The sequence below is a fragment of the Phytophthora ramorum genome, assembly GCF_020800215.1.
Source record: "Phytophthora ramorum isolate Pr-102 chromosome Unknown Phyram_PR-102_s0024, whole genome shotgun sequence".
In the NCBI taxonomy this organism is placed as follows: domain Eukaryota; phylum Oomycota; class Peronosporomycetes; order Peronosporales; family Peronosporaceae; genus Phytophthora; species Phytophthora ramorum.
This window is the reverse complement of record NW_027150670.1, coordinates 407,880-429,624: the sequence shown is the minus strand read 5'-3', so window position 1 is coordinate 429,624 and position 21,745 is coordinate 407,880. Positions and strand designations below refer to the sequence as shown.

At 54.2% G+C, this 21,745-nt stretch overlaps 11 protein-coding genes across 11 annotated transcripts; 5 read left to right on the top strand and 6 right to left on the bottom strand.

Annotated features, from left to right (window-relative positions):
• Positions 1-2: 2 nt before the first annotated feature.
• KRP23_15077 (putative UDP-N-acetylglucosamine--peptide N-acetylglucosaminyltransferase SEC) lies at positions 3-2,759 on the top strand (the record flags this gene model as incomplete). Its single annotated transcript, XM_067885975.1, has 8 exons — positions 3-554; positions 624-752; positions 813-1,103; positions 1,312-2,063; positions 2,128-2,191; positions 2,263-2,342; positions 2,421-2,503; positions 2,578-2,759. 8 exons carry the CDS (start codon positions 3-5, stop codon positions 2,757-2,759), a joined length of 2,133 nt encoding a protein of 710 aa, XP_067736972.1.
• A 784-nt stretch (positions 2,760-3,543) lies between these two features.
• On the bottom strand, positions 3,544-5,128 carry KRP23_15076 (Serine/threonine-protein kinase SIK1; the record flags this gene model as incomplete). The annotated part of the gene is made up of 7 exons (XM_067885974.1): positions 3,544-3,581; positions 3,664-4,067; positions 4,129-4,284; positions 4,352-4,437; positions 4,501-4,563; positions 4,624-4,964; positions 5,032-5,128. 7 exons carry the CDS (start codon positions 5,126-5,128, stop codon positions 3,544-3,546), a joined length of 1,185 nt encoding a protein of 394 aa, XP_067736971.1.
• A 283-nt stretch (positions 5,129-5,411) lies between these two features.
• On the top strand, positions 5,412-6,165 carry KRP23_15075 (Ubiquitin-conjugating enzyme E2 35; the record flags this gene model as incomplete). Its single annotated transcript, XM_067885973.1, has 5 exons — positions 5,412-5,444; positions 5,549-5,576; positions 5,638-5,724; positions 5,791-6,063; positions 6,137-6,165. The coding sequence occupies 5 exons, from the start codon at positions 5,412-5,414 to the stop codon at positions 6,163-6,165; spliced, it is 450 nt and encodes a 149-aa protein (XP_067736970.1).
• Positions 6,166-8,592: 2,427 nt separating this feature from the next.
• Positions 8,593-9,096, bottom strand: KRP23_15074 (uncharacterized protein; the record flags this gene model as incomplete). Its single annotated transcript, XM_067885972.1, has 1 exon — positions 8,593-9,096. One exon carries the CDS (start codon positions 9,094-9,096, stop codon positions 8,593-8,595), a length of 504 nt encoding a protein of 167 aa, XP_067736969.1.
• A 194-nt stretch (positions 9,097-9,290) lies between these two features.
• Positions 9,291-10,128, bottom strand: KRP23_15073 (putative casein kinase II subunit beta-4; the record flags this gene model as incomplete). The annotated part of the gene is made up of 3 exons (XM_067885971.1): positions 9,291-9,489; positions 9,615-9,728; positions 9,818-10,128. 3 exons carry the CDS (start codon positions 10,126-10,128, stop codon positions 9,291-9,293), a joined length of 624 nt encoding a protein of 207 aa, XP_067736968.1.
• A 525-nt stretch (positions 10,129-10,653) lies between these two features.
• Positions 10,654-11,534, top strand: KRP23_15072 (25S rRNA adenine-N(1) methyltransferase; the record flags this gene model as incomplete). The annotated part of the gene is made up of 2 exons (XM_067885969.1): positions 10,654-10,795; positions 10,864-11,534. 2 exons carry the CDS (start codon positions 10,654-10,656, stop codon positions 11,532-11,534), a joined length of 813 nt encoding a protein of 270 aa, XP_067736967.1.
• Positions 11,535-11,641: 107 nt separating this feature from the next.
• KRP23_15071 (CCA tRNA nucleotidyltransferase, mitochondrial) lies at positions 11,642-13,303 on the bottom strand (the record flags this gene model as incomplete). The annotated part of the gene is made up of 2 exons (XM_067885968.1): positions 11,642-11,797; positions 11,873-13,303. The coding sequence occupies 2 exons, from the start codon at positions 13,301-13,303 to the stop codon at positions 11,642-11,644; spliced, it is 1,587 nt and encodes a 528-aa protein (XP_067736966.1).
• A 73-nt stretch (positions 13,304-13,376) lies between these two features.
• Positions 13,377-14,180, top strand: KRP23_15070 (uncharacterized protein; the record flags this gene model as incomplete). Its single annotated transcript, XM_067885967.1, has 3 exons — positions 13,377-13,472; positions 13,534-13,598; positions 13,664-14,180. The coding sequence occupies 3 exons, from the start codon at positions 13,377-13,379 to the stop codon at positions 14,178-14,180; spliced, it is 678 nt and encodes a 225-aa protein (XP_067736965.1).
• A 97-nt stretch (positions 14,181-14,277) lies between these two features.
• On the bottom strand, positions 14,278-16,104 carry KRP23_15069 (Vacuolar amino acid transporter 3; the record flags this gene model as incomplete). Its single annotated transcript, XM_067885966.1, has 3 exons — positions 14,278-15,534; positions 15,624-15,829; positions 15,906-16,104. 3 exons carry the CDS (start codon positions 16,102-16,104, stop codon positions 14,278-14,280), a joined length of 1,662 nt encoding a protein of 553 aa, XP_067736964.1.
• Positions 16,105-16,659: 555 nt separating this feature from the next.
• On the top strand, positions 16,660-19,010 carry KRP23_15068 (Unconventional myosin heavy chain 6; the record flags this gene model as incomplete). The annotated part of the gene is made up of 5 exons (XM_067885965.1): positions 16,660-17,567; positions 17,633-17,758; positions 17,827-18,405; positions 18,473-18,875; positions 18,936-19,010. The coding sequence occupies 5 exons, from the start codon at positions 16,660-16,662 to the stop codon at positions 19,008-19,010; spliced, it is 2,091 nt and encodes a 696-aa protein (XP_067736963.1).
• Positions 19,011-19,193: 183 nt separating this feature from the next.
• On the bottom strand, positions 19,194-21,671 carry KRP23_15067 (TBC1 domain family member 2B; the record flags this gene model as incomplete). Its single annotated transcript, XM_067885964.1, has 9 exons — positions 19,194-19,795; positions 19,875-19,989; positions 20,079-20,162; positions 20,249-20,596; positions 20,667-20,858; positions 20,926-20,991; positions 21,057-21,111; positions 21,182-21,303; positions 21,372-21,671. The coding sequence occupies 9 exons, from the start codon at positions 21,669-21,671 to the stop codon at positions 19,194-19,196; spliced, it is 1,884 nt and encodes a 627-aa protein (XP_067736962.1).
• Between the last annotated feature and the right edge of the window lie 74 nt (positions 21,672-21,745).

Genomic DNA, 21,745 nt, shown 5'->3' with positions numbered 1-21,745 from the left:
CCATGTACCGCCCCACCTTCGTGTCAATCCTCACTGCGCTTGTCCTCTTGGGCTTGAGGCCCTTCATCTACGTGACTGCATTGAGTATTGACGAGTTGTGGCAATCCGCGGACAAACTATGGCAAACCGATGACTTGGACTCGGCCATGGCCATCTTACAGCAGATCGAGACGCTGCAGCCTGGAGATCGACGTGTTCAGCTGGGCATCGCGTCGATTTACCGGGAACGGAAGGATTTCGATCCTGCATTGGAGATCCTGCACGGCGTCTTGGCCCAAGATCCTCACGACCATGAGCTGCTGCAACGCATTGGCGCAGTGTACTCGGACAAGAAGGACTTCCCCAAAGCGCTGGAATATCTCCGTGCTGCAGAGCGAGAGATCGACCCGACGGATGTCGAGCAGGTGGACGATCTAACGCACCTGTTTGCGTTGGTATACCATCACGGAGGAGACCATGCCACGGCGGAGAAACTTTTCCATCACGTGAGCGAGAGAGGGCGCTCGGCGGCTTTTTACTTTGACTTTGGGGTTACGCTGGAAAAACTTGGCAAGGCGAGGACGTCGCGTTGGATATTGTACGAGGAATAAAGGGACTAATTGGTTATTGTACGGTGAATGCAGATTTTAGAGGCAGCTGATGCGTACAATCAAGCTCTGGCGATTGACCCAGCACAGGCTCAAGCGAGGGTTAACATCGCAGCGCTTCACCACCAGTTCGGCGATGTGAACGAGTCGATCCCTCAATATCTGGTACGCTTTTCTTGATTGATACTTAGCAGCATAGCTTTCGATACCAACTTGTCACTGCAGTATGTCATCAACTTGCCGTCGGCCCCAGTAAACGTCAAGGTCATGGCCATGGGCAACGTTGGCGCAGCCTACGAGGTTTCACGAGACATTGTGAACGCTTTGAGCTGGTATGAGCGTGCGCTTGAAGCAATTTCTACTTCTCCAGACATGGTTTTCCCAGACGCGTTTACGGCACAGACGTCACGTATGCATCTCATGGTTCACAAGGTTCGGGCCAAGCTGAGCGCTTGCGTGTGGGCTAATTCGGAGGATGAATTTGATTCCCTCTGGAATATGGTCACCAACATGCAGGTAAAAGAGGGCACTGTGCACCCTTTTACACCCTTCGACTCCTTGCTGCACGCTTTATCGCCGCAAGAAAGGAAAACGTTAGCTGTGCAGTACTCAACCAAGTACAGACGCAACGTTGTCGACAGCCGGAACGAAAAGTTTACGTCACAGATGAAAGCACGCGAGACACACAGACTAAATATTGGGTACCTATCCTACGACTACGCAGATCATCCTACAACGCATTTGGAGGGGTTATGGGGTCGTGAAAGCGGATCGAAGCTCGATGAAGATTATCGCCTTTGGATACGGGCGAGATGACAGCAGCACGTACCGCCGACGAGTCGTTGAGAGTGTGGATAAATTTGTGGATTTGTCGGCTGCATCCTTTGAAGAGAGTGCTCAGCAGATTCGTAACCAGCAGGTTCATATTGTGATGGATGCTCAAGGCCACACCCGCGGGGGTCGGATGCAGATTGTAGCTGCCCGACCTGCACCGATTGTGGTAAACTATCTCGTGTTTCCGGGATCCTCCGGCGCACCCTTTGTGGACTATGTGATTGTTGACAAATACGTGGCACCCCCCGCAGAGATGTTCTCATCATTCACCGAGAAGCTTGTAGTTTTACCAAACGCGTATCAAGTAAACTACTACGAGCAGGTTCTCGCGTCGTCTGAAAACATTTCTCGTCGTGCGGATTTATGGAAAATTGGTCAACGCGAAAAAGAGCTCGTAAAAAAGACTGGTTTCGTGTTTGTGAATTTCAACAAGATCGACAAACTGGAGGTTTCAGCTTTCAGCACGTGGATGGCCATTCTACGGCGTGTACCTCAAAGCTCGCTACTGTTGCTAGACCCAGGGAGACATATCCCGGGCAAAGGTGCTGATGAATCTGTCACAAGCCGCGAGATCAAGAAAAACTTATGGGGAGAGGCACTCGCACAGGGCATCTCAAGGAGAAGAATCCAGTTCGTCGAAAGGTATGTCCGATGAGAGTAATAATACTTGCTGCGATCGTGTTCTGAGCGTTCACTATGTATACAGGATACCAAAAGCTCAGCACCTCCAGCGTCACCGCCTCGGAGGGCTCTTCCTTGACACGTTTATTGTAAGTTGGACGCATTATTTTGGCAGCTTTAGCTACTCGCCTAACAGGGTGCTAAACTGCTGGCGCTGCAGTATGGTGCACATTCGACAGCGACCGATGCACTTTTTGCAGGACTTCCAGTTCTCACACTAGCAGGTGACTCTTTTGCAAGGTATTTTGCTTTCCTTTCTCCGTGATGTGGCATGACGACCACTCATTCTGATATTGTTACTGGTACTGAATTGACTAGTCGTGTGGGAGTTTCCTTGCTCGAAAATCTAGGAATGCACAGCTTGATCACCTTTTCCCGCAAGGAGTACGAGGATATGGCAGGTTCGTAACTGAAATTCACTAGCTTGATCGCTTTGAAGGAGCTAACGTGGGCTTTTGATGTTGACTCTTCAAAGTGTATCTCGCGACAAGACCCTCCGTTTTAAAACGTTTGCAGCGCCAGCTTCGAAGTGACAAGATTGAAACGGAGGAGCCCTTGTTTCGCACCAAGCAGCACACACAGAGCCTGGAAGCGAGCCAGCGTTTAATGTATGACGTCTACTCCCTCACCAATCGTACTTTTCATCTTGTGGTTTGATAAGCGGGAAGTGCCGCCCAAGTTTTGTCCGCTGGAGCAATTTCTTGCGAGTGATTATGAGATTTAACTTATACGTTTGGAGTCCTTATTGCTGTCTGTCTCGTTTCCTGTCTGCTCCCTTAATCGTTTGCTGGCGGGGGTTCTGGGTGGGTATGGTGCTTCCTGGCTATCGTCTCTAGTTGTTGTGCACCTAAACCTGTGTGCGATGTTTTCATACCATGGTGGGGGGAATCTGCTACGTCGTCAAAGTTGTCGGACCGTCGTCTTGAGTGCTTGTGGTGCGCAACCGGCAATCGATCAGAGTCTCCGGCATGTACCGGAGCACGTTCAGCGTGGGCCTTCTCACTTCCGTTGCTATTTGCATGGGCGGCATTGGAGCTTGCTGTGGGAGATGACACAGGCTGGCGTGGTCGAGCGCGAGTATTTCCAGTGGATGAGGCGTACCGCTTGAAGGTGACAGGGTGGTTTGGACTCAGCGCTATAGGCATTGGCGTGTTCATCATGCCAGTGCTCCCAGACCCTGAAGACCGCGGAGATTTGTCTGCTCTTAATGCTCCCTTCGGTTGAAGTGGGTTATCCATGATTCGTCCACCGCGTGTCCGCCCTCCATTTGGAGCCACAGCAGATACGGAGGGGCCACCACTTGAGTTTACTTGCGCATTGGCACCGTTCGCGGGGGTTGTCAACGCACTTGGAGCACTTATATTGCCTCCCGTAATATCGGTCCGAGACAATCGCTGAACAATTGACGGCAACTTGTCGTCATCGTTTGTCTTGGCCAAAGTTAAAGCGGGAGCTGCTGGTGTATAAGTGATGGCGAAGCTTCCATCGTCGTCATCGTCGTCGTTTACACTGTCGTGCAACGATGCACTCGCAAATGCAGTGTCCAGACAGCCAGACGTACCGGCGGTGCCACGCACCCACGGGTGGCTGAAAATCTCGGGGATGGTTGCTCGCTCGTTTGGGTCAGGCTTGAGCATCCGAATCACAAGATCTGTGAGTGCCGGGCTCAAATCTTCATCTAGTTTGAACTGGCACCTCATGATGCGATTTCGGATGACATTCTCGCGTGGTCGGTTAGTCCCCAGGAGATCGGGGCCTTCGAAGGGCAATCGACCGCACACGATTGCAAACAGAATTATACCTAGACTCCATACATCGAGAGGCGGACCTGCGTTGGATGTACCACGAAAAACTTCCGGCGCCAAGTACGAAATGGACCCACAGCTCGTTTTCATCATGGCACCTGGCTTGTAAAAGTCGCTCAGACCGAAATCTGCGATCTTGGCTGTGGAAATGTCGTTTTTACTGCAAGTTGAAGAATGTTAGTATCATAACACTACGGTCGCGAGGAGATATGGTGGCTTACTTTGTGAGCAAGATGTTTTCCAGTTTCAGGTCGCGATGACAAATATGTTGGTTGTGAGCGTAGCCGACACCCCCAATGATCTGAGAAAATAACCCCACGCCGTCCTCCTCCGATAGGCCTCCTGGGAACTGCTTGATGTAGTGGAAGAGGTCACCGCTGTGTACGCCACAATCAATTAGTCCTCATCAATTTAAGCATAAAAACAACCAGCCAAAGCACGAACCCTTCTAGCAGCTCAAACACGAGCACAATATGATTCGGCTCATTGATCACGCGCAGCAACTTGATGATGCTCGGGTGGTTCAGTGCCTACAATCACCACAAAACCATGAGCAACCGCAACAACGCTCGTCTTTAAACCAACCAACCTACCGTCAGACACTGGATCTCTGTCGTCGTGCGCTCTACGTCTCCCAACGACCCCATCTCGCTTTTCTACAGAATCAGAATGTCAATCTCTACAACCAAAATCCTCCAACTCACTCCTTTCCTCACCAGAATAAACTTGAGGGCCACTTTATCGTTCGTGAGCTGATGCACGCCAAGGCGCACTTCTCCGAAGCCTCCTCTGCCCAGCAGCGTCGTCACTTTATAGCCTCCCACGACGTTCGCCACCTTCTCGTCCGTGCTCTGCGCGTCTTCTCCGCCCGAATTGGGAGCCTTGAAGGACCTCCCCGTCGAGAAGAAGAGCATGTCGTTCTCCTCGATGCACATGATGTCGTCGATCTCCGCGCCGTCGGCGTTGAAGACTCTGGAGGCCATCGGAACCATCTCCAGCCGCTGCGAGGCTGCACACAGGAACTCGTCCCATGTCCAGTGATGCTGCACAAACAGCACTACGCACAAAATAGTCAACTAGTGAGATTTCTAGTCGTTTTAGTCTGGTTAGAGACGACTTGGTACCTTTGGGGTTGTCGAAGTGGCCGTTCTTGAAGGCTTTGATGGGCTTCCCCTGCACCGCGTGGTCGCTGAAGTCGTCGATGTCGTCAAAGTCCGCCATGTCTGCGCATCCGTCGGCTCCCGTCGCTCGCTCCCCTTGACGCTCCCGCTCTCACGCCGACGGAGCCGTTTCCGTTCTTGCCCCGTAGTGCGGGCTGCCACCGCCTTCTACTAAATATAAATGACCACATATAGATAATAAAAAGGCAACTGCAACTTCTAGCGACAAACACTCCTGAAAACCTTCTCAATAGCTTTCGATATGAAAATACATAGGCTCGACGCTTTGCATGGGATTCTCCCTCCACTGTAGGAAAATCCCAGCGGAAGAGCTCCAAGAAACTATGGCCAGTGCCCTCCCGCGCCGCATCGTCAAGGTACGCGACTGCTACATTGCTACCCGTCTCCTTTCCTATCTGCGCTACTGTAGACGACGTGGATCGTGCACTATAAGACCAGTAGACTGACGAGTTCTGTGTAGGAAACCCAACGGCTGCTAGCGGAGCCTGGTGCGTGCTGTATGAACCTATATACAGGGCAAACAGTATACTGACGCTTGTGTGTCTGCAGTTGCGGGCATCAGCGCCACGCCGTACGAAGACAACCTGCGCTACTTCCAGGTCGTGATCGCCGGTCCGCAGTCGTCCCCGTACGAGAGTACGTGGCTCTTTAGCTGCTATAAGGCTATAGAGGGTTACTAATCAGCTGTTGGGGTGCTTGCAGATGGCATCTTCAAGCTGGAGCTGTTCCTGCCGTCGGACTACCCCATGGCGCCGCCTAAAGTGCGTTTCCTGACGCGCATCTACCACCCCAACATCGACAAACTGGGACGCATCTGCCTTGACATCCTCAAGGACAAGTGGTCGCCGGCCCTGCAGATCCGCACTGTGCTGCTGAGTATCCAGGCGCTGCTTTCGGCGCCCAACCCGGACGACCCGCTCGCCAACGATGTGGCAGACCACTGGAAGACGGACGAAGCTGGTGCCGTGCAAATGGGTGCGTGGATTGGAGGGCTGCGGGTAGATGCTAACGTGGCAGCTAACTGGTTGTGGGGTTTGATGCTGTGCAGCTGCCGAATGGACGCGCCGCTACGCTTGAGCTCACGAGAGCAGACGCGCTGTCGACTGTAGTTTCGCTTTTCACGCTTTTTTTTTTTTCAATTTCTTCATCTTGAAAGCGTCCGTAACAGACTCGAGGTCTTTTGTGTTGTGCGTTCTGGACCACGCGATTGTGCTCGTTCCTGCAGACGCAGCAGCTCGAGAGCTGCCGAGCTACAGCTATGTGACCTCTTCGGGTACAGCGCTGTCGCCGTCCTGACCACAGGAAACAGGGGCTCGTAAATCGGACGAGTGGAGAGCGCGACGAAAGGTGCAGTGAAGTCGTGTGGGAGCTACCACAGTCGGAGAGGGCCGTAATGGCGCTATGCATTCCGTACCAATGTGGCGGTGCTGGTGGCCCTTACTTCGACGATGCCAAGGGTGGACGATGGTGCGGCGAGTTTGGGTTGTCACTATCACTACGTCATCCCGCACATCGTAGAACTCGACTGTGGTAAAAGCCTGCAACTTGGGGTGGCGGTAGACAGTCGATTCCGGGCCATTGTAGTGCAAGACGCTGCTTCGTGTGCGAGACAATCAGCACACGCTTAGCTTTCAACGGGTTGCTGAAACAAAGATGCGACTAGCGGACATACTGCACCTCCTAGTCACTGAACATCTCGAACGCGGCGTCGCTTGTGGAGTACGATGTCGTCACGGACGTAAGTGCACTGAAGCGACTGAACATTGGGGCTGCTCGGGAAAAGCGAGTGCCGGGTCATTGGGCGACGCCTACGCGGAGCTTCAGATTGCAAGAACGACTCACTCGTTACAGCAACGACCTCAGCACAACACAGTGCTCTCGGATAGACCAGATCGGAATCGCTGCCATGTCGATCAAAGGTAAGTGGCCCGCCATCATGAGGCGTGCTTCACGTTGCTAGGGAGTTGTTCTCGCGCCTGTTGTTTTAGGTTTAGTTTGCAGCGCGTGGGGCCGTCGGGGTTCACCGAGCTGTCGCGCTACTGGATGCACCTGGACGACGCGGTCGTTCGTCTCGACGAAACGCGAATCCACCACCTCGTCGGTATCTGCGCGAGTGCACGCGCAAGTAGCAGCAATTTGAAGCGCTGTGCGCGCAGAGCCACTCGTGACCAACTACTCCAACATCGACATCTGCTGCCTGTGTGCGAAGCTGTAGTGGCGAAGGTATTGCTTCAGCCAACGTGGCAATGGCCTGAGAATCACGAGGACGAGTCCAAGTTCAGCACGAGTAAACTCATGGAGTTTTTTAGGTTCACGGCGATGGAGAGGACGAACAAGGATCGGGTGTCGAGTGGAAGTATAACGTTGGCTGCTGTAGGAACGATAGACTGACGCCTACATATGCTGTTCACAACACTGGTATCGTAAAAGGAATGGATGTGCCAGTCTTGCATTACTTTACGTGGTGTTTGCTGCTACATACTCCAGCTTTCAGGGTGCATTACCCCGGGACAGACAAGGTAGAGAGAGGACGCTTTATCCCATTGCTGGTTTCAATAAAATATATACGCTACGATATCTATGCATACTCGTGTAAAGTGCAAACAACTTGCCTTGAGGCTGTTCGTAGCCAGCAAACGTGGTCGCTTGGTCATCAGATTGTCGTCATCAAGCAGGAGCATGTCACGGTAGAAGAAGTCCACTCGGCGAACGAAAGCCAGGCACCTCACACGAAGAAAGCCTCGGACGCAAGCACCGAAGCAAGGTAGAAGAGCAAGCGAGTGAGCAATCCCAGTGGCCAACAGAGAGCAATGAGTCCCTGTCGACCACTGCAAAAGCACACCACACCCGCACCTCGCGCGAAGCACGCCAGCATCTACAGCTTGAACGAGGGTAATGAGCCCCGATCGACTGAGCCTGCTGGCGCACCTCACGCAAGGTCTACTAAGCCCCAGCGCTTCACGTCCAGAAAGCCTTCCACGAGAAAGCAGCCACGACAGAGAGAAATGAGTCTGTGCTCGCCAAACTGGACTGGTACTGATTCAACGTGCCGCTTGATGTCAACTTGCTTGGAACACCGGAGAAATGAGTCCCGCATCGCGCAGAATGGTCACGATACGAGGCAGAGATGAGTGCCACTTACCGTACCAATTCACCGCGCTAACCATTCCAGCAACTTGTCGACAATCGCGATCTTCTACGAAGCATCCGCCACGCACGAGTCCAAGTCCAGCTTTCGTCGAGGACCACTCAGCTCGAGTCGTCCAGCGGAGTTGATTCCTCGAATGCGGCCTGCATCTGTTCTGGGACTAACAGCGAAGTGGTCGCTGTCACTACTGTCCATCGGGGCCGACCTGGGCGATCGCGGAGACACCTCCGGAGATGACGACGAGGGCGATGCCGTCTTGCAAATCCAAGTTGACGCCACAGGTTCTGCCATACGCGACGACCGATACCTCTTGTTCTTGTGCATCCAATCACACGTCACAAATGCCGCCGCACTCGTCATCTCCTCGGGGACGTCAACTCTCTCTTCCGGGTTCGGCGCTGTTGCGTCTGCGCCGGCACCTCCTCGGTCTTTCTCACGTCCTTCATCACCTTCGCGGGCGTGGCCGCCGTCTCTTTCGCGCTCCAGGAGTTCGCCGTCTTGGGAGTGCCGAAGCCGCAGCTCTTATTACTCTGGCTCTGCTCCGGCAGCTTCTCCTTGTAGTGATCTAGTTGCTTAGCCACATCCTGCTTCTGCGGCGTCTGCTCGAAGCTGTTACTGGTGGCCACCACCGTCGCCACCTTGTTCAGCAGCGCCTTCATCTCCTTGTGGAGCGCTCTGCTCTCCTCTTGGTGCTGCATGGCCATGGTCTTGGCCTGTGCGAGATGCTCGTCCAGCGTGCACTGGAGCTCGATCACCTGCTGCTTGCTCGTGCGCAGCTCCGCTACCAGCAGCTCGTTGCGGCGCGAAAGCGCGACCACCTGCTGCTCCAGCGCCTTGTAGTAGTACGTATCGCTCGGCATGGTCCAGTCGAAGATGCTTCCGATGGTCCAGTTGGTAAATGCCGCGTATTCGTCAAACCGGAGCCTTTCTTGGGCGGGAAAACGGAGTGCGCGCGCACGGAATTCAAACCAGGCCTGTGGAAAATGATATCTTCAACCTACAAGATGGGATAGTGATGCTGCGCATGGAGCACCCGGACGAGTTCGGCCCAGCATCACGGCGAGCTCTCCGCCCTTGACGAACTTGCCCACCTCGACCTTCCACTGCGCCAGCAGATGTGACGATGCATGAGCCGGTTGGTGTCGGCCGCGTAGTCTCTGGCCTCTGCAAAGATGAGCGCCAGCATCGTGGCCGTCTTGCCCATGCAGAAGTTGAACTTGGCCGCGTTCACGTCGCGCACCTCGAACTGCAGCCTGCGGTGCACCAAGCGCCGCTGGTACCCGTGATGGCAGCACCCGAAGTCGACGGTCTGGTACTTGTCCAGTATGGCGGCCATGCCCTTGGTGGTGGGAGGCATTGCGCGTGAATGAGTCTGTACAGCATCTCGGCCGTGGGCTCGATCATCTCCTGCTGGATCTGCGTGAGCCTGCTGTCGTTGGGCGTCTCAATGTCCAGGACGATGTCCAGCGCGTAGTCGTAAAACGGGACGGTGCTGCTCAGACCCATGAGGTTAAAGTCGTCCTAAGTGTAGTCCTCGTCCACCTAGCTCCGAAGACTTTAATAAACTCGAGAGAGATTAACAGGTAACTGTTCTTGCTCAGGGAGCAGAACCCCTCGATCCAGCTCGTATCCTCCCCGCCACTGCCCTCGACGTCGCTTGTCGTCGTCGTCGCTTGCCGTCGTCGTCGCTTGCCGTCGTCGTCGTTGTCATCGTCATCGTCATCGTCATCGTCCAGGCCGACCGAGTCCTCTTCTTCCTCGTCATCGTCGTCCTCCGAGACGCTGACAGACGCGCGGGCCGCCTCGGACACACACATCTCCTCCATGTCGCCGAACAATTGCTCCATCTTGGCCATTTCCGCCATTTCCGCCGTCTGAGCTGGCTGGCTCATGACGCGTCCCTTTGGCACGGCCGAGCCGAGGCTTGGGAGCGCTGTGAGAGCCGCGTTGCACTCGCCTGCATCTCTGGATCGCTCCCCTGGCACTAGGAGAGCATGAAAGGGGGTGCACGCACACACACACTGCGCTGCTCTAGTCGCACGCAAGGTCCGCCATCGCTTTCTTCCCGATTAGCCATCACTGGTTCGGATTGAAGGTATAATACCGCTATCGGAGTCTAATTCGGACATTGGGTGAAATGCGTCAACTGTAGCCATTTCGAATTCATACTTTGTAGCCATTTCGGATACTTACATTATAGCCATTTCAATAATGGCCGCTCAGTCGACGACTTGGTACGAGGCCTACATGTATGGGGTTGAGGGGCGGAGACTGAATGGAGAAGAGGGTGGAGAGGAAGAGTATGTGCTGGACGAGACGGAGGAATTCAACACAGGGTGTGCTGCTTGTGCGGCATGATATTCAACAGGTTTATTTAATCTATTTGGATAGTTTTAATATTGTAGCCATTTACGACAATGGGTGTCACGGTGGCGAATGGCGGCGGTGCCGCGGCGTCTGCGGGCGCGTCCAGCAGCACCAGGACGGCAGCGAAGCAAATGAAGAAGTCTAAGAAGGCGCGCAAGGCGTTGCACATCGCTCCGCCGCGCATGAAGTCGCGTCGCAAGGCTCGCCAGGTGACAACGAACTTCCACCGCCTGACGCACGAGTTGGACCGCCTCAAGCAGCAGAAACCCGCGGCTCCGGAGCAGCACAGCAGCAAAACGAGCGCCTCTCCGAGATTAACAAGCAACTAGAACAGCTGGGTGGTCGCCAGGCCTACCAGGACGCCAGCATCCTGAACACGAGCTTTCACAGGACGTCCAAGTGGGTCTTCCAGCTGCTCACGCGCTTCGAGAGACGCCCCAAGGCCAAACAGCCGCCGCTGCGCGTCCTGGAGGTGGGCGCCATCAACACACAACTGCTGTCATGTCCGTGGTTGGACGTGCGAGCCATCGATCTCAACTCAAGACACGAACGCATCGAACAGCGCGACTTCTTCAGCCTCAAGCCGACAGGCGAGTTCCACGTCCTCGTGTCCAGCATGGTGCTCAACTGCGTCCCTGGAGCCGACAAGCGCGGCGAGATGCTGCGGCTGTACCGGGAGCACTTAAAGGAGGGCGGACTGCTCTTCTTGATGCTGCCGCTGCTGTGTCTGCGCCACTCGCAGTTCATGACGTACGCGCGCTTCACCAAGATCCTGGAGGTGGTGGGCTTCCGGGTGCGCGAGACAAAGGACTCGCCCAAGGTCGCGTTCTTCTGCTTGGAGCGGACGGAGGCGCCGGACGACAAGGCTTCGTTCCCGCACAAGTTGCTGGTTCACGGCGGTAAGCGCAACGACTTCAGCGTCGTCATCTAGATAGGAAATAGGGGCGGTGTGTCGGCCCTGCATCTGTGTATCTACTAATCCGACTACCTACGTGCCTGTACGTCTTCATCAATGGCTTGCAAATCTATCGTGGTGCTCTACTTGGACTCCGCTGCGACGGCAGCCTTGAAGTGAACCATGCACTCGTCGCGCGTCTTGTCCGGGTTCGAGAGTTGCCACGCAAGAATGCGGTCGAGCAGCTCCTTCATGTGCGGTCCAGGCTTCACGCCGAGCTGCTTCACGAGATCGTTACCCTGCGAAGGCGCAAAAAACGATTAAGCAGGTTAGATGCAGGTTCGAACGTGAAAATGACTCTCAGAAGAACTCACGTTAAGTAGTGGCTTGAGTTTCCAGACGCCGTCAAGACCAGCATCGTGGACCTGTGCGTTGAAGGTGTCGTAACGATTTGATACGGTGGCACGGGCATCAGCAGCTTCATCAACCACTCCGCAGTCCACTAGCTCTTGTACCAGCGCGACGTCGCGGCAAAGTTCCCACTGAGAACCGATTTTGCGGATACACAGACCAACCTTCACACGATCAAAAGTGTCCTCCGCGATCACAGCCTGAAGCTCTCCCACGTGGGCTAGCACATTATCCACATCCTTAGCGTCGCGGTTGGGCAACTTGAGCGAATCCTGGATAACGAACGCAGCAATTGATCGGCGGCGCTTATCGCGCACGCAGAGTCCACGGAACGGGAGCAAGAAAGACGCCAAGATACGAACTTGAAGCTCGTGCTTCTTCTCGGGCGACAAACTATCGACGTCCAGAACCCCTTCCGATGCCGAAGCCAAGCGCTGGTACATTTCCGACACGTAGGCGTAGCATCGATCCCACACATTTTCATCAATGGCCTCCGCTTCACCGTCCGGACGACAAACCGGCGACTTTTCCAGCAGCTCTGAGGGTAGGAAAACACTCTCGCACAGGTGAAGCTCGTGCAGCAGTCGCAGCGCACGTTCAGGGTGCGCGGCGCTGCCCGTGAACATGCCGGCAAGCTCCTTGCCCACTCGTTCCCGACTCACCTTGCGCACGAGCGCCACGCGAACTTCCTCTAACTGCGCGGCAGCGCGCAGATCGTGCTCCAGCGTGCAGTTAAACCTGGATGCAAAGCGCACGGCGCGCAGCACCCGCAACGGGTCGTCCAGGAACGTCACTCGAGGCTCCAGTGGTGTGCGCAACCGTCCGCTCCTCAAGTCTTCAATGCCCCGATCAGTGTAGTCCTCCACTTGCTTGGTGGCCAAGTTGAAGAACAAGCTGTTGATGGTGAAGTCTCGACGCTCGGCGTCCTGCTGTGGGGTGCCGATCTCCACCGTTGGGATGCGGTTGTCCTCGGACGCGTAGGTCTCTGCCCGGAGGTTGACAAAGTCCACCCAGCCCATGTCGTCTCCGATCTGCATGGTGGCCGTCTCCAGGTGCTTGCTCTGCTCCGGGTTAGCCTTGATGACGCCCACCGCGTGTGTCTTGCGTCCCTGCTCCGTCTCGAACGCGTTCACGAGGTCCGCGAAGGCGCAGCCGGTCATGCGGTCCAGCACGATGTCCACGTCGTCGCTGTCCCGGCCCAGCAGCTTGTCGCGCACCCAACCGCCGGCCACGCGCAGCACGGCACCGTCGGCTGCGGGCTGAGCCGCCACGTCCAGTAGGAAGGAGAAGAGCTTCTCTTCCGCTGCAGTGAGGTTCACAGTGGGCTGGAGATCGTTCTGCATGACGCGTTGCTTCTTGTCCGGACTGGAGGATGGAGACACTGAGCGCTTCATCGGGTTCAATGGAGACTGCTGTATTGGATATTTGTTCGTTCTAACATAACCGTTTATTTTAGAACCAGTTAGAATGGCGGACGACGACATCGCTGCGGCCGAGCTCGCCAAGCAGATTGCGGCGCTACGGCCGCGTCTCCAGGGCCCTAGGGGCGTCTTGGCGTATCTGGTTGGTAGTGTGGAGGTTGTGTGAGCTGTTGCTGTGTATTGAAGTGATTGTGTTGCTACAGGAGAAGCCGCCAGCCGACAAGCGCTCGGATGTGAACAAAACGTTCCTGGCCAGCACCATCAGAGGGTTTGTGCGCTATACGGTGGCTGTCATTAGGTGCTAATAGATGCACTGACGACTACCTGATTCAGTGTCAACTCGCACAACCGACGGCAGGAAGAGGACAAGTGCTGGACCCTGCGGCGGATGAAGCAGCAGCTCGACGATGTCCCAAGTTCCACCAGAAGACACAGCCGAGATAGGAGGAAGCGACGACGCAGTCCAAGCAGAAGTCGCAGTCGAAGTCGAAGTCGGAGTCAACGTCGTGGACGAGATCGAAGTGGTAGCAGGCGGAGCTCATCTAGACGCAGTCGTAGCCGTGATCGCGGTCCTAACGCCGAGACGGATGCTAGCAAAAAGAAGGACGAAGATGAACGCAGCTTCTGGGCACGGAAGAAGGCTGAGAAGACGCGCGAGCTCTGGGAGAACCTGCACGCGGAAGGCACTGTGTCCGTGGAGAACGCACCCGATTTTACTGCTGAGGAATCTGATGACGAGGATGTTAAGCCACCCGCAGCAACGGATCGTAAAGAGAAGAAACACAAGAAGCACAAGAAGCACGTGAAACACAAGAAGAAGAGTGACAAGAGACGGCGAAGCCGTTCGTAGATTTGGTGACTTGCAGTGTAATACTCCTCACGACAAAACAGCAGCACTTGCGAGCTTTAATCTAAGTAGAGAAGCTCCCACAAGATTGCTGCTCGCACTAGTTCCACGTTGACACGGCCTGGTACGTCGCAAAGAACATCGTGAACATCCCCACGCCAATGACGATGTTGTTCAAGATGCGTCCTTCGTTCACCAGCTGGGAGTGGAAGAGGCACGGGTAGATGAACGCTAGCGGAACTGAGCAAAAGCCTCCGATGAGAGCCACAAAGTTGTCTAGTTCCTCCTTGCCGTAGTACGCGATAGCAGCAGTGAGGCACACGAGCCCAAACCGGAAACCGTTCTTTTCCCAGCGCCAGTAGCCCTTCTGGTGGTGGTGAGGGAACAGGTAGCCTTCCAGAATCTTCACCACCGGGTACAGCATGAGCGGGTATGTGAACACAAGCGCAAGCGAGTATGTAATCTGCACCGACATGGTAGCAGGACTGATTTGGGCGCTAGGCAGGTTCAGCGTGACGACAGACTGAGTATCCTGGCCAAACGCAGCGTACACAAGCCCAGCGAACACCGAAAAGAGCGTCACAAGGAACAGCATGGTGTAGGCCAAGATGCGCGGGAATTTGTGTTTGATGTCATCGTCCATAGCGTCGTAGATAGGCAGCACCAGTCCAATGCCTTCGAAGCAGTAGACGGCGGTACCCAACATCATGGCCCAACTGGTCGAGTTGAAGTTTACCCATGTAGCACTTCCGACCGGCGCATTGTCGAGTGTTTGCACCGTGTACGAGATAATGTAGACGATGCCAAACAGAATGAGCAAGTCGGCAAACAGGTTCGTGAGCGCGAAGTATTCGATGCGACGCACCCACGACAACGGTGTATACAGCAGGATCTGGAGCATGATCAGCGTCAGCGATGAAGACGCAGTGGTGCTCTGGATGTTGAAGGCGGCCAGAATGACCTCGCCAATGTTCTTCTCCACGAAGATCAAGTACGAACAGCAAAAGCCAATCTGCGAGAGCACGAGCGAGATGTTCACAGCTACGCGGCCCACTTTGCCGAACGCCTTTTCTCCCACGAGTCCGTACGACACATTGGTGCGACCACGTTCACGCAGCAACACGTTGGAGCATTCCGTCAGCCGCAGCATGCAGAAGGTGGACAATATCGACGAGCAGCACAGCGCCGTCAGCGAGAAGCGCATGCCTCCGTTCTGGAACCCCTTGGGCAGAAACAGAATGCCACTGCCAATAAACGACTTGAGGATCGTGAAGACAGTCTTCCCAACGGTTGCACCCGGCTGATGTTTCTCCGGTCTCCGCTTCCACGCTCGACTCAGCAACGGCGTCGCAGTTTCCTACAGTTTGCACCCCACATATCCAGTCAGTCAATTATCATTGCGCTGGACTGCAAGCCATCTGCTGCGCCATCTGTGACGCCACGTACGTCTGAATCGTCGTCCTCGTCGGCCAGCCCCAGACTGGCCACAATGAAGTCTCCGTACGCGGACTGCAGGAAGCCTGGTGTGGGCTGGATCGACTCTAGGAACGAGTCCTGCACGTACACGGGCACGTGCGGACTATTGCCGCCCAGGTTGGTGATCACGTGGTCGCGCCGGAACCCTCCAGGCTGCGCAATGTCCGACGCTTTACCTGTTAGGAGCAATAAAACAGTCTAATATCAGCCTCGATAGCAGCTTATCAACCCCCCTCTGCACGGCGCACGCACCGATATCCTCGTGCAGGATCTCGCTCTGGTCCGGGAGCGACTTGGGGCGCGGCGGGCCGTCCTGCGTGTCCTTGAGGATGGCGAAGAAGATGTCGCGCGTCATGTCCGAGCCTTCCTCGCCGATGTCGTGCACGTCCGCAGGCAGCAGCGACTCTCCTTCAGCCACTGGCTGCTTGCTGATGTCGCTGTTGGTGGCCATCGTCTTCTTCGATCTGCGCGAGGCTCGGCGGATGCGGCAATGAGCTCGAAGCGACAGTGGAGTACACACATTTATGCGACATGCACACAATTTATCCAATCAGGTGCAAGCAAATTTTCGGTGCGCGGGTGCAGCCACCTTTGGCGCGGTTATAGCGGGCAAAGTTAGTCCGTCGCCTGCGCGGAGTTCACCTGCCAGGGCCAAACAACTCACTGCTGTACCTTCCAGTGAATCACTCGCGAAATCTTCAGTGGCAAGGACGCTGTTAAACAGCTCGGACAGGCCGCCTGGGACACCTCTGAGACTCTCAGTGAAAGTGCGGCGGTGGTGGGTCAAGTACGCTTCCCGTTGAAGATCCGTGTGCAGGACACGCCTTACCGCATGCTCTACGCTCTGTGAAGGTTCCTGTACATGAGCTGGAGACAGAGAGTATCCAAGCAGACAGTGTAGCCATTTTGCTGCTCGAAATGGCTACAATCAACTTCAAGGTCTCTGCTAAATTAAGGCAGTGCTTTGTCTTAGCGGGCCGACTCGGGCTTTGGCTGGTGCATTGCAATGGCGTTGACCTTCGACTCGATTCATGCGGGACCCAGTCTGGAGGAGCTGGCGGGTGACACGGAGCTAGAGCACGATCCGGACAGCTGGGAGGAAGACGACCGCGAAGATACCTGCACCGAGTCTCAAGCGGATGTTCATCCTGGATTGAGCTTGGAGCACATTCCGGTGGACATCGATGCGACTTGCAGTGAGAGGTACGGTGAAAGAGATGGCAGTGCTGCGTTTAGCCACGAATCCGAGCTCGCAGACTCCGAGACTGTTCATCCTAGATTGAGTTTGAACCGCATTCGCGTGGACGCGGATGAGAATGGCAATGAAAGTTGTAGTGACGGAGAGGGCAGTGCTGCGATCTATCACGAACACGAACGCACAGACTCCGAGACGCGAGGTGTTGAAGAGTGCACTCCTGACCCCGAAAACAAAGATGACGACGAATCGTCGGACCTGCATCGGATGCCGTTCGACCAGTTACCGCATCTCTCATCCGAGCCGTTGAGGCCCAAGAACCCTGCAAAGGGCAGCAAGTCCAAGGAAAAACCGGCCGAAATCAGACAAGTGGCACTCTTTGACGTTCATCCGCTGCTTGAGTTTGCACGAACTCACTTCAACCTCACAACACCAAGACCATCAATTTTTCACAAACCTGTCGAGTTCAATCTTGGGAAGCGCCTTGAATGGGAGAAGAAGCTTATCTCGACGCCGCTCACACGTCTGCCGAAGGATCAAACAGTGGTGGCAGTGCAGGCATTCCGCAATGTCTCTGGGTTCATGGGCAATCGTGCAAGTGGTAAGAACCAGGTTGATCACTGCTTCAAGCTACTGCGCAACGTTGTTCCGAGGTCCCCAGCACTCAAGGACGAAATCTACTGCCAGCTCTGCAAACAGCTTACCAGGAACCCCAGCGCGTAGGTTTTGCGTTAGTCCCTTGGAGTTAGTCATTCCACTGACTGTGTCTGTTGACTGCGACCAGGAATGCTGTTATAAACGGTTGGCTGCTTCTCAATGCGTGTCTTGTGACGTTTCCTCCATCTCCTCCGCTGGCAGAATGTCTCGAGAGGTTTATCAGTGTAATATTGGAGCGAGTGGCGAGTCGGAGGTTAGCGCAGAGGTGTCAGCCTACGCGGTGGAAGCATTAGCGTCTTTGGGGTGTTGCGCCACGCACAGTGAACGCAAAGAAATCCCCAGCGCTGCCGAGTTGAGAGCTCTGCAACGACATGCACTCAACGACATCATTGTAGTGCTTGCTGATGGCTCTGTTCTCGTAATGCAAGTCAGTGCCTGGACAACAAGCCGTGATTTGGCTGGCCTCGTTGCCCGCAAGCTAGGTGTGTGCCACGAAAAGGCCTTCGCACTCTTTGAAATGAACGACGATGAAGAGGAGCACCTCGTGCCGGACCATGAGCGCGTTATGGACTTGTACGCTGAATGGGAGCGGACGCATATCGACGTGAGCGATCTCAACCAAAAGAAGAAGAAAGGTAAAAATGTGACAGCACCTGAGCCCGAGGCTTCCTTATCGAAAGCGGCAGCAATACAAGGATATTATCTCACGTACAAGGCGTACCTGTGGGTGCACGTGGATGACGAAACTGCAGCTGATGTCAGCCTTTACTATCTACAAGCTGTGCACAACGTGCTCAAATGTCGATACATCTGCAGTTTGGACGTTGCTGTCGAGCTGGCGAGCTACCAGTTGTACTGCCAACTTGGTAATGGCTCCACCCCAGCGCTGAATGAGATCACGTACGTTGCACTGCTCACAAAGTTAGTCAACGAATTCACAAACTCAGACTTGTCTGTTTGTCATCAGGAACAACATTCACGAGTATATCCCCCACGCTCTGCTTAGTGCGTCGAATCGTGCTGCCGTAGCTGAGCAAGTACTCGCCAGGTATGATACTTTCGTGAATAGTTGGTGCGTGCAGTCTTCACAGCAGGCTCGACTAGCATACTTGCGTCTATGCAAACGCCAGCCATTTTATGGCTTGACACTCTTTCACGTGCGGAACTCGCGGCATCTCGCAGTGCTGCCATCCCGCGTCAACCTCGCCATCAATGACATGGGCATCGGCATTTTGGGCACCGACAGCGACGAGGTTCTGGCAATGTTCCCGTACTCTGACATCGCCAGCTGGGGCTACAGCGCCAACTCGTTTGTTTTCAACGTGGTGCGGGGCAGGGAAGAGACCGAGTACTCTTTCAAGACCGTACAGGTAAGATGGTCGTCCTATATGCGTGTTGCTTCCCTGTCTCACCAGCAATGTCTGCTCCAGGGCAAGAGCATCAATGACAACGTGGTCGCCTACGTTGACTACATCATATCGCTGACCGCCATCGCAAGTGACTAGCCGAGAAATAAAAGCTGTGAATCTATCCGTTGTTCCTATCCAGGCGTTGCAGTAAGTGAGCAAGTTGACGCTGCTGGTAATTCAAATTCAGCTTATCGTGCACTGGCACCAAAATACGTACGGCGCGCCGGTGCTTGCTGCCCCAGAGGGCCTTCAAACGGATTTCGACACAGCGCCTCCGTCTCAGCTGGCGGCCAACACGCCTTGAACTTCTTGTTCATCTTTTTTGACAGGAGAGACTTGACGCCTCCCTGCAAGACCTTCCACCGGAACCGAACCAGGTTTCTTCAGAAATGGCGCAGAATCGATTCCGAAACAATTAGCGTCGCCACTCCAGACAGACTGCACAGATGAGGTTTGTTCGGGGCTCTCTTCATCTTTTCCACTGCCTTTTGAGGACATCACGGTGCGTTGATGTGGTTGTCGCTGCAGAATCGAGTCTGAGGAGGCTCTGTTTAGAGCCGGTTGAATCGGAGTCATATTCCAAAAGCTCATGGATCGCGTCTTGATGCGCAGAAGTCCGCCTGACCGCAGCCTGATTGTTTCCCATACCATTAGTTGCGCTATCTCAGTGTCCAAGAGGGCAAACTCGAGCCATTGTGTATACTGCAGCCGGTCATCTGACGTCACCAGCGACAGCAACTTGGATCGAAAATGCCTGCGCAGTAACGGACTCTTCAAAGCATCAGATGACGAATCGCCATGTCCACGTCGCCGCGGTTCGTGTATTCGATTCACGTCGGCATCCGCCATCATCCGATTCGTAAGCAAACAGCACAGCAGATCTAATCCAGACAATAGAAATCACGGTTAGTTCACGTGACAAATTGAGCACTGAGCAGCCTTCAGAATATAAGGACTAGCCTGCAAGTTTGTTGATGCCATGCTTGTCCAGGTACTTGCGATCCTGTAGGTTTGGGATCTGGAATAATAGGCGCTTTTTTTCTTCCGGTGCCCCACGGCTCCCAGCTGATAGAAACTGAAATTCACATCACAATGTTAGCAACAACAACGTATTCTGGCGCATTAACCGTTGGCACCTGGTTTTTATCATCCAAAAACACCAACCTGAATCAAGCTCGAAAATGACACATTTCCATAGCCGTCGGGCCCAAGCAGGCGATATATTCGCCCGTAAGCATCTATTGGCCACTGCAAAAGCCCAATAAAGTAAGATCGTAAGTACCCCACTGTAGCACAACAGGAAAATTGGAATAGTATGATCGCATTGGGCTTACCGTGCTGAATTCTCGCGACAAAATGCTTTCCAGCTCTTCCTGGCGCAAACCTCGCAGCTTGGATCGGCCACAAATCTTCCTTTGATAGCGAAGAAATGTGAACTCGTCCTGAAGCCTCTCCATCTCTAAATGACTAAAATGGGTTTGTTTAGAAAGCACCGTAAACTCCGCCTTGCGCAGTTGGGGGAGACGGCGAAGTGCTGCTCGCATATCTTCGACAGACTCATCCTTTAGACCATAAAGAGTCCGTGCTTGCTGGAGCAGCGTCTGAGGGTCAATCTCAGTTGCAGTTTGGCACTGACTTAAAATGATTTTGTAAATGTAGCTCGAGTCCCACTGCTCCATTTCCTATAAAAGCGAAGCCAAGAATCAGTTTCATCCACTGCATCACTGCGTCAATGAAAAGTGAGCAGCGTACCATGTGAAGCTGGATCTTGTCTACTGCAAGGCAGAAGAAATGAAGCGCGACAAGTAGATGTAAAATCGTACCGTCATCCTCTCGAAGCATTGTGTCCCACACCTCATAAAGCAAAGGTAGTGGCAGTTCGCCCACCCAAATGGAAACAAACCATTTGCAAGACAACAAAGTTGTCACGAGTGGCAAGTCAACCTGAATATTATAATCCATCAAAGTATTAGATTGTGATACAGAGTGGAGTGCTCGACAGGGTGTTCACCTTGGAAAGGATCGGGTAGTGTGGTACCAGCTTTCTAACAACCAGCTCGTGGTACAACTTACAGTCCTACACCACGCCAAGGTGTTACTCAACGACAGCATCAAAACCATCCAAAAAATAACCGGGCGTACCACTTGAAATCCATGAAGCTTCGGTGTCCTTGCGAAAAAGTCTTCTGGAAACACTCTGGTAGACAAGGCACAAGCAAAACACTCAAATCAGCAAGGCAATCGCCTTCCACTTTTGCAAAACTCACCTCTCGATGACACTGGCATAGACCCAGAAGGCCTCCTCCTCGTCCTTTTTGTTGTTTACGTTCCCCAGCAGGAAGCACAGCACATCTGCATGGCCTTGAACGTACCCCACACGAGGATTTCTCTGCAATAATACAGTGTTAAGTCTCTCTTCTCCTATGTTATCTCTATAAGCTATTAGCACTACCATACCACAGCGTACGCTGCCAGAATATTCTTTAGCGCCGGCAGGAAGCGCTCCATCACATGTTGAGGCAGATCTTCATCCTCTTGTTCGTCTTGGAGCGCCTCCGTCTCCTCTGGAGACAGCAGGAAGAGGCGAATGGACTCGCCCGTGCGTGGCAGATCCAGCTCGATCTGGCGCAGATCCTCCTCGAACTGGGGCGACTGGCAGTCCTCGGAGCGATGCACGTACTCCCGATAGTCCAGTGCGCTGCTGTCCCGCAGTTCCCGAGCACCGGACGTCGTGAACCAGTCCGCGCGCGGCTTCATCGTCGGCCTAAGTTCTGGGTATGCGACGCCACTTCAACCGCAGGGTTTGTGTCAATAGACTTTACACTAGCGTC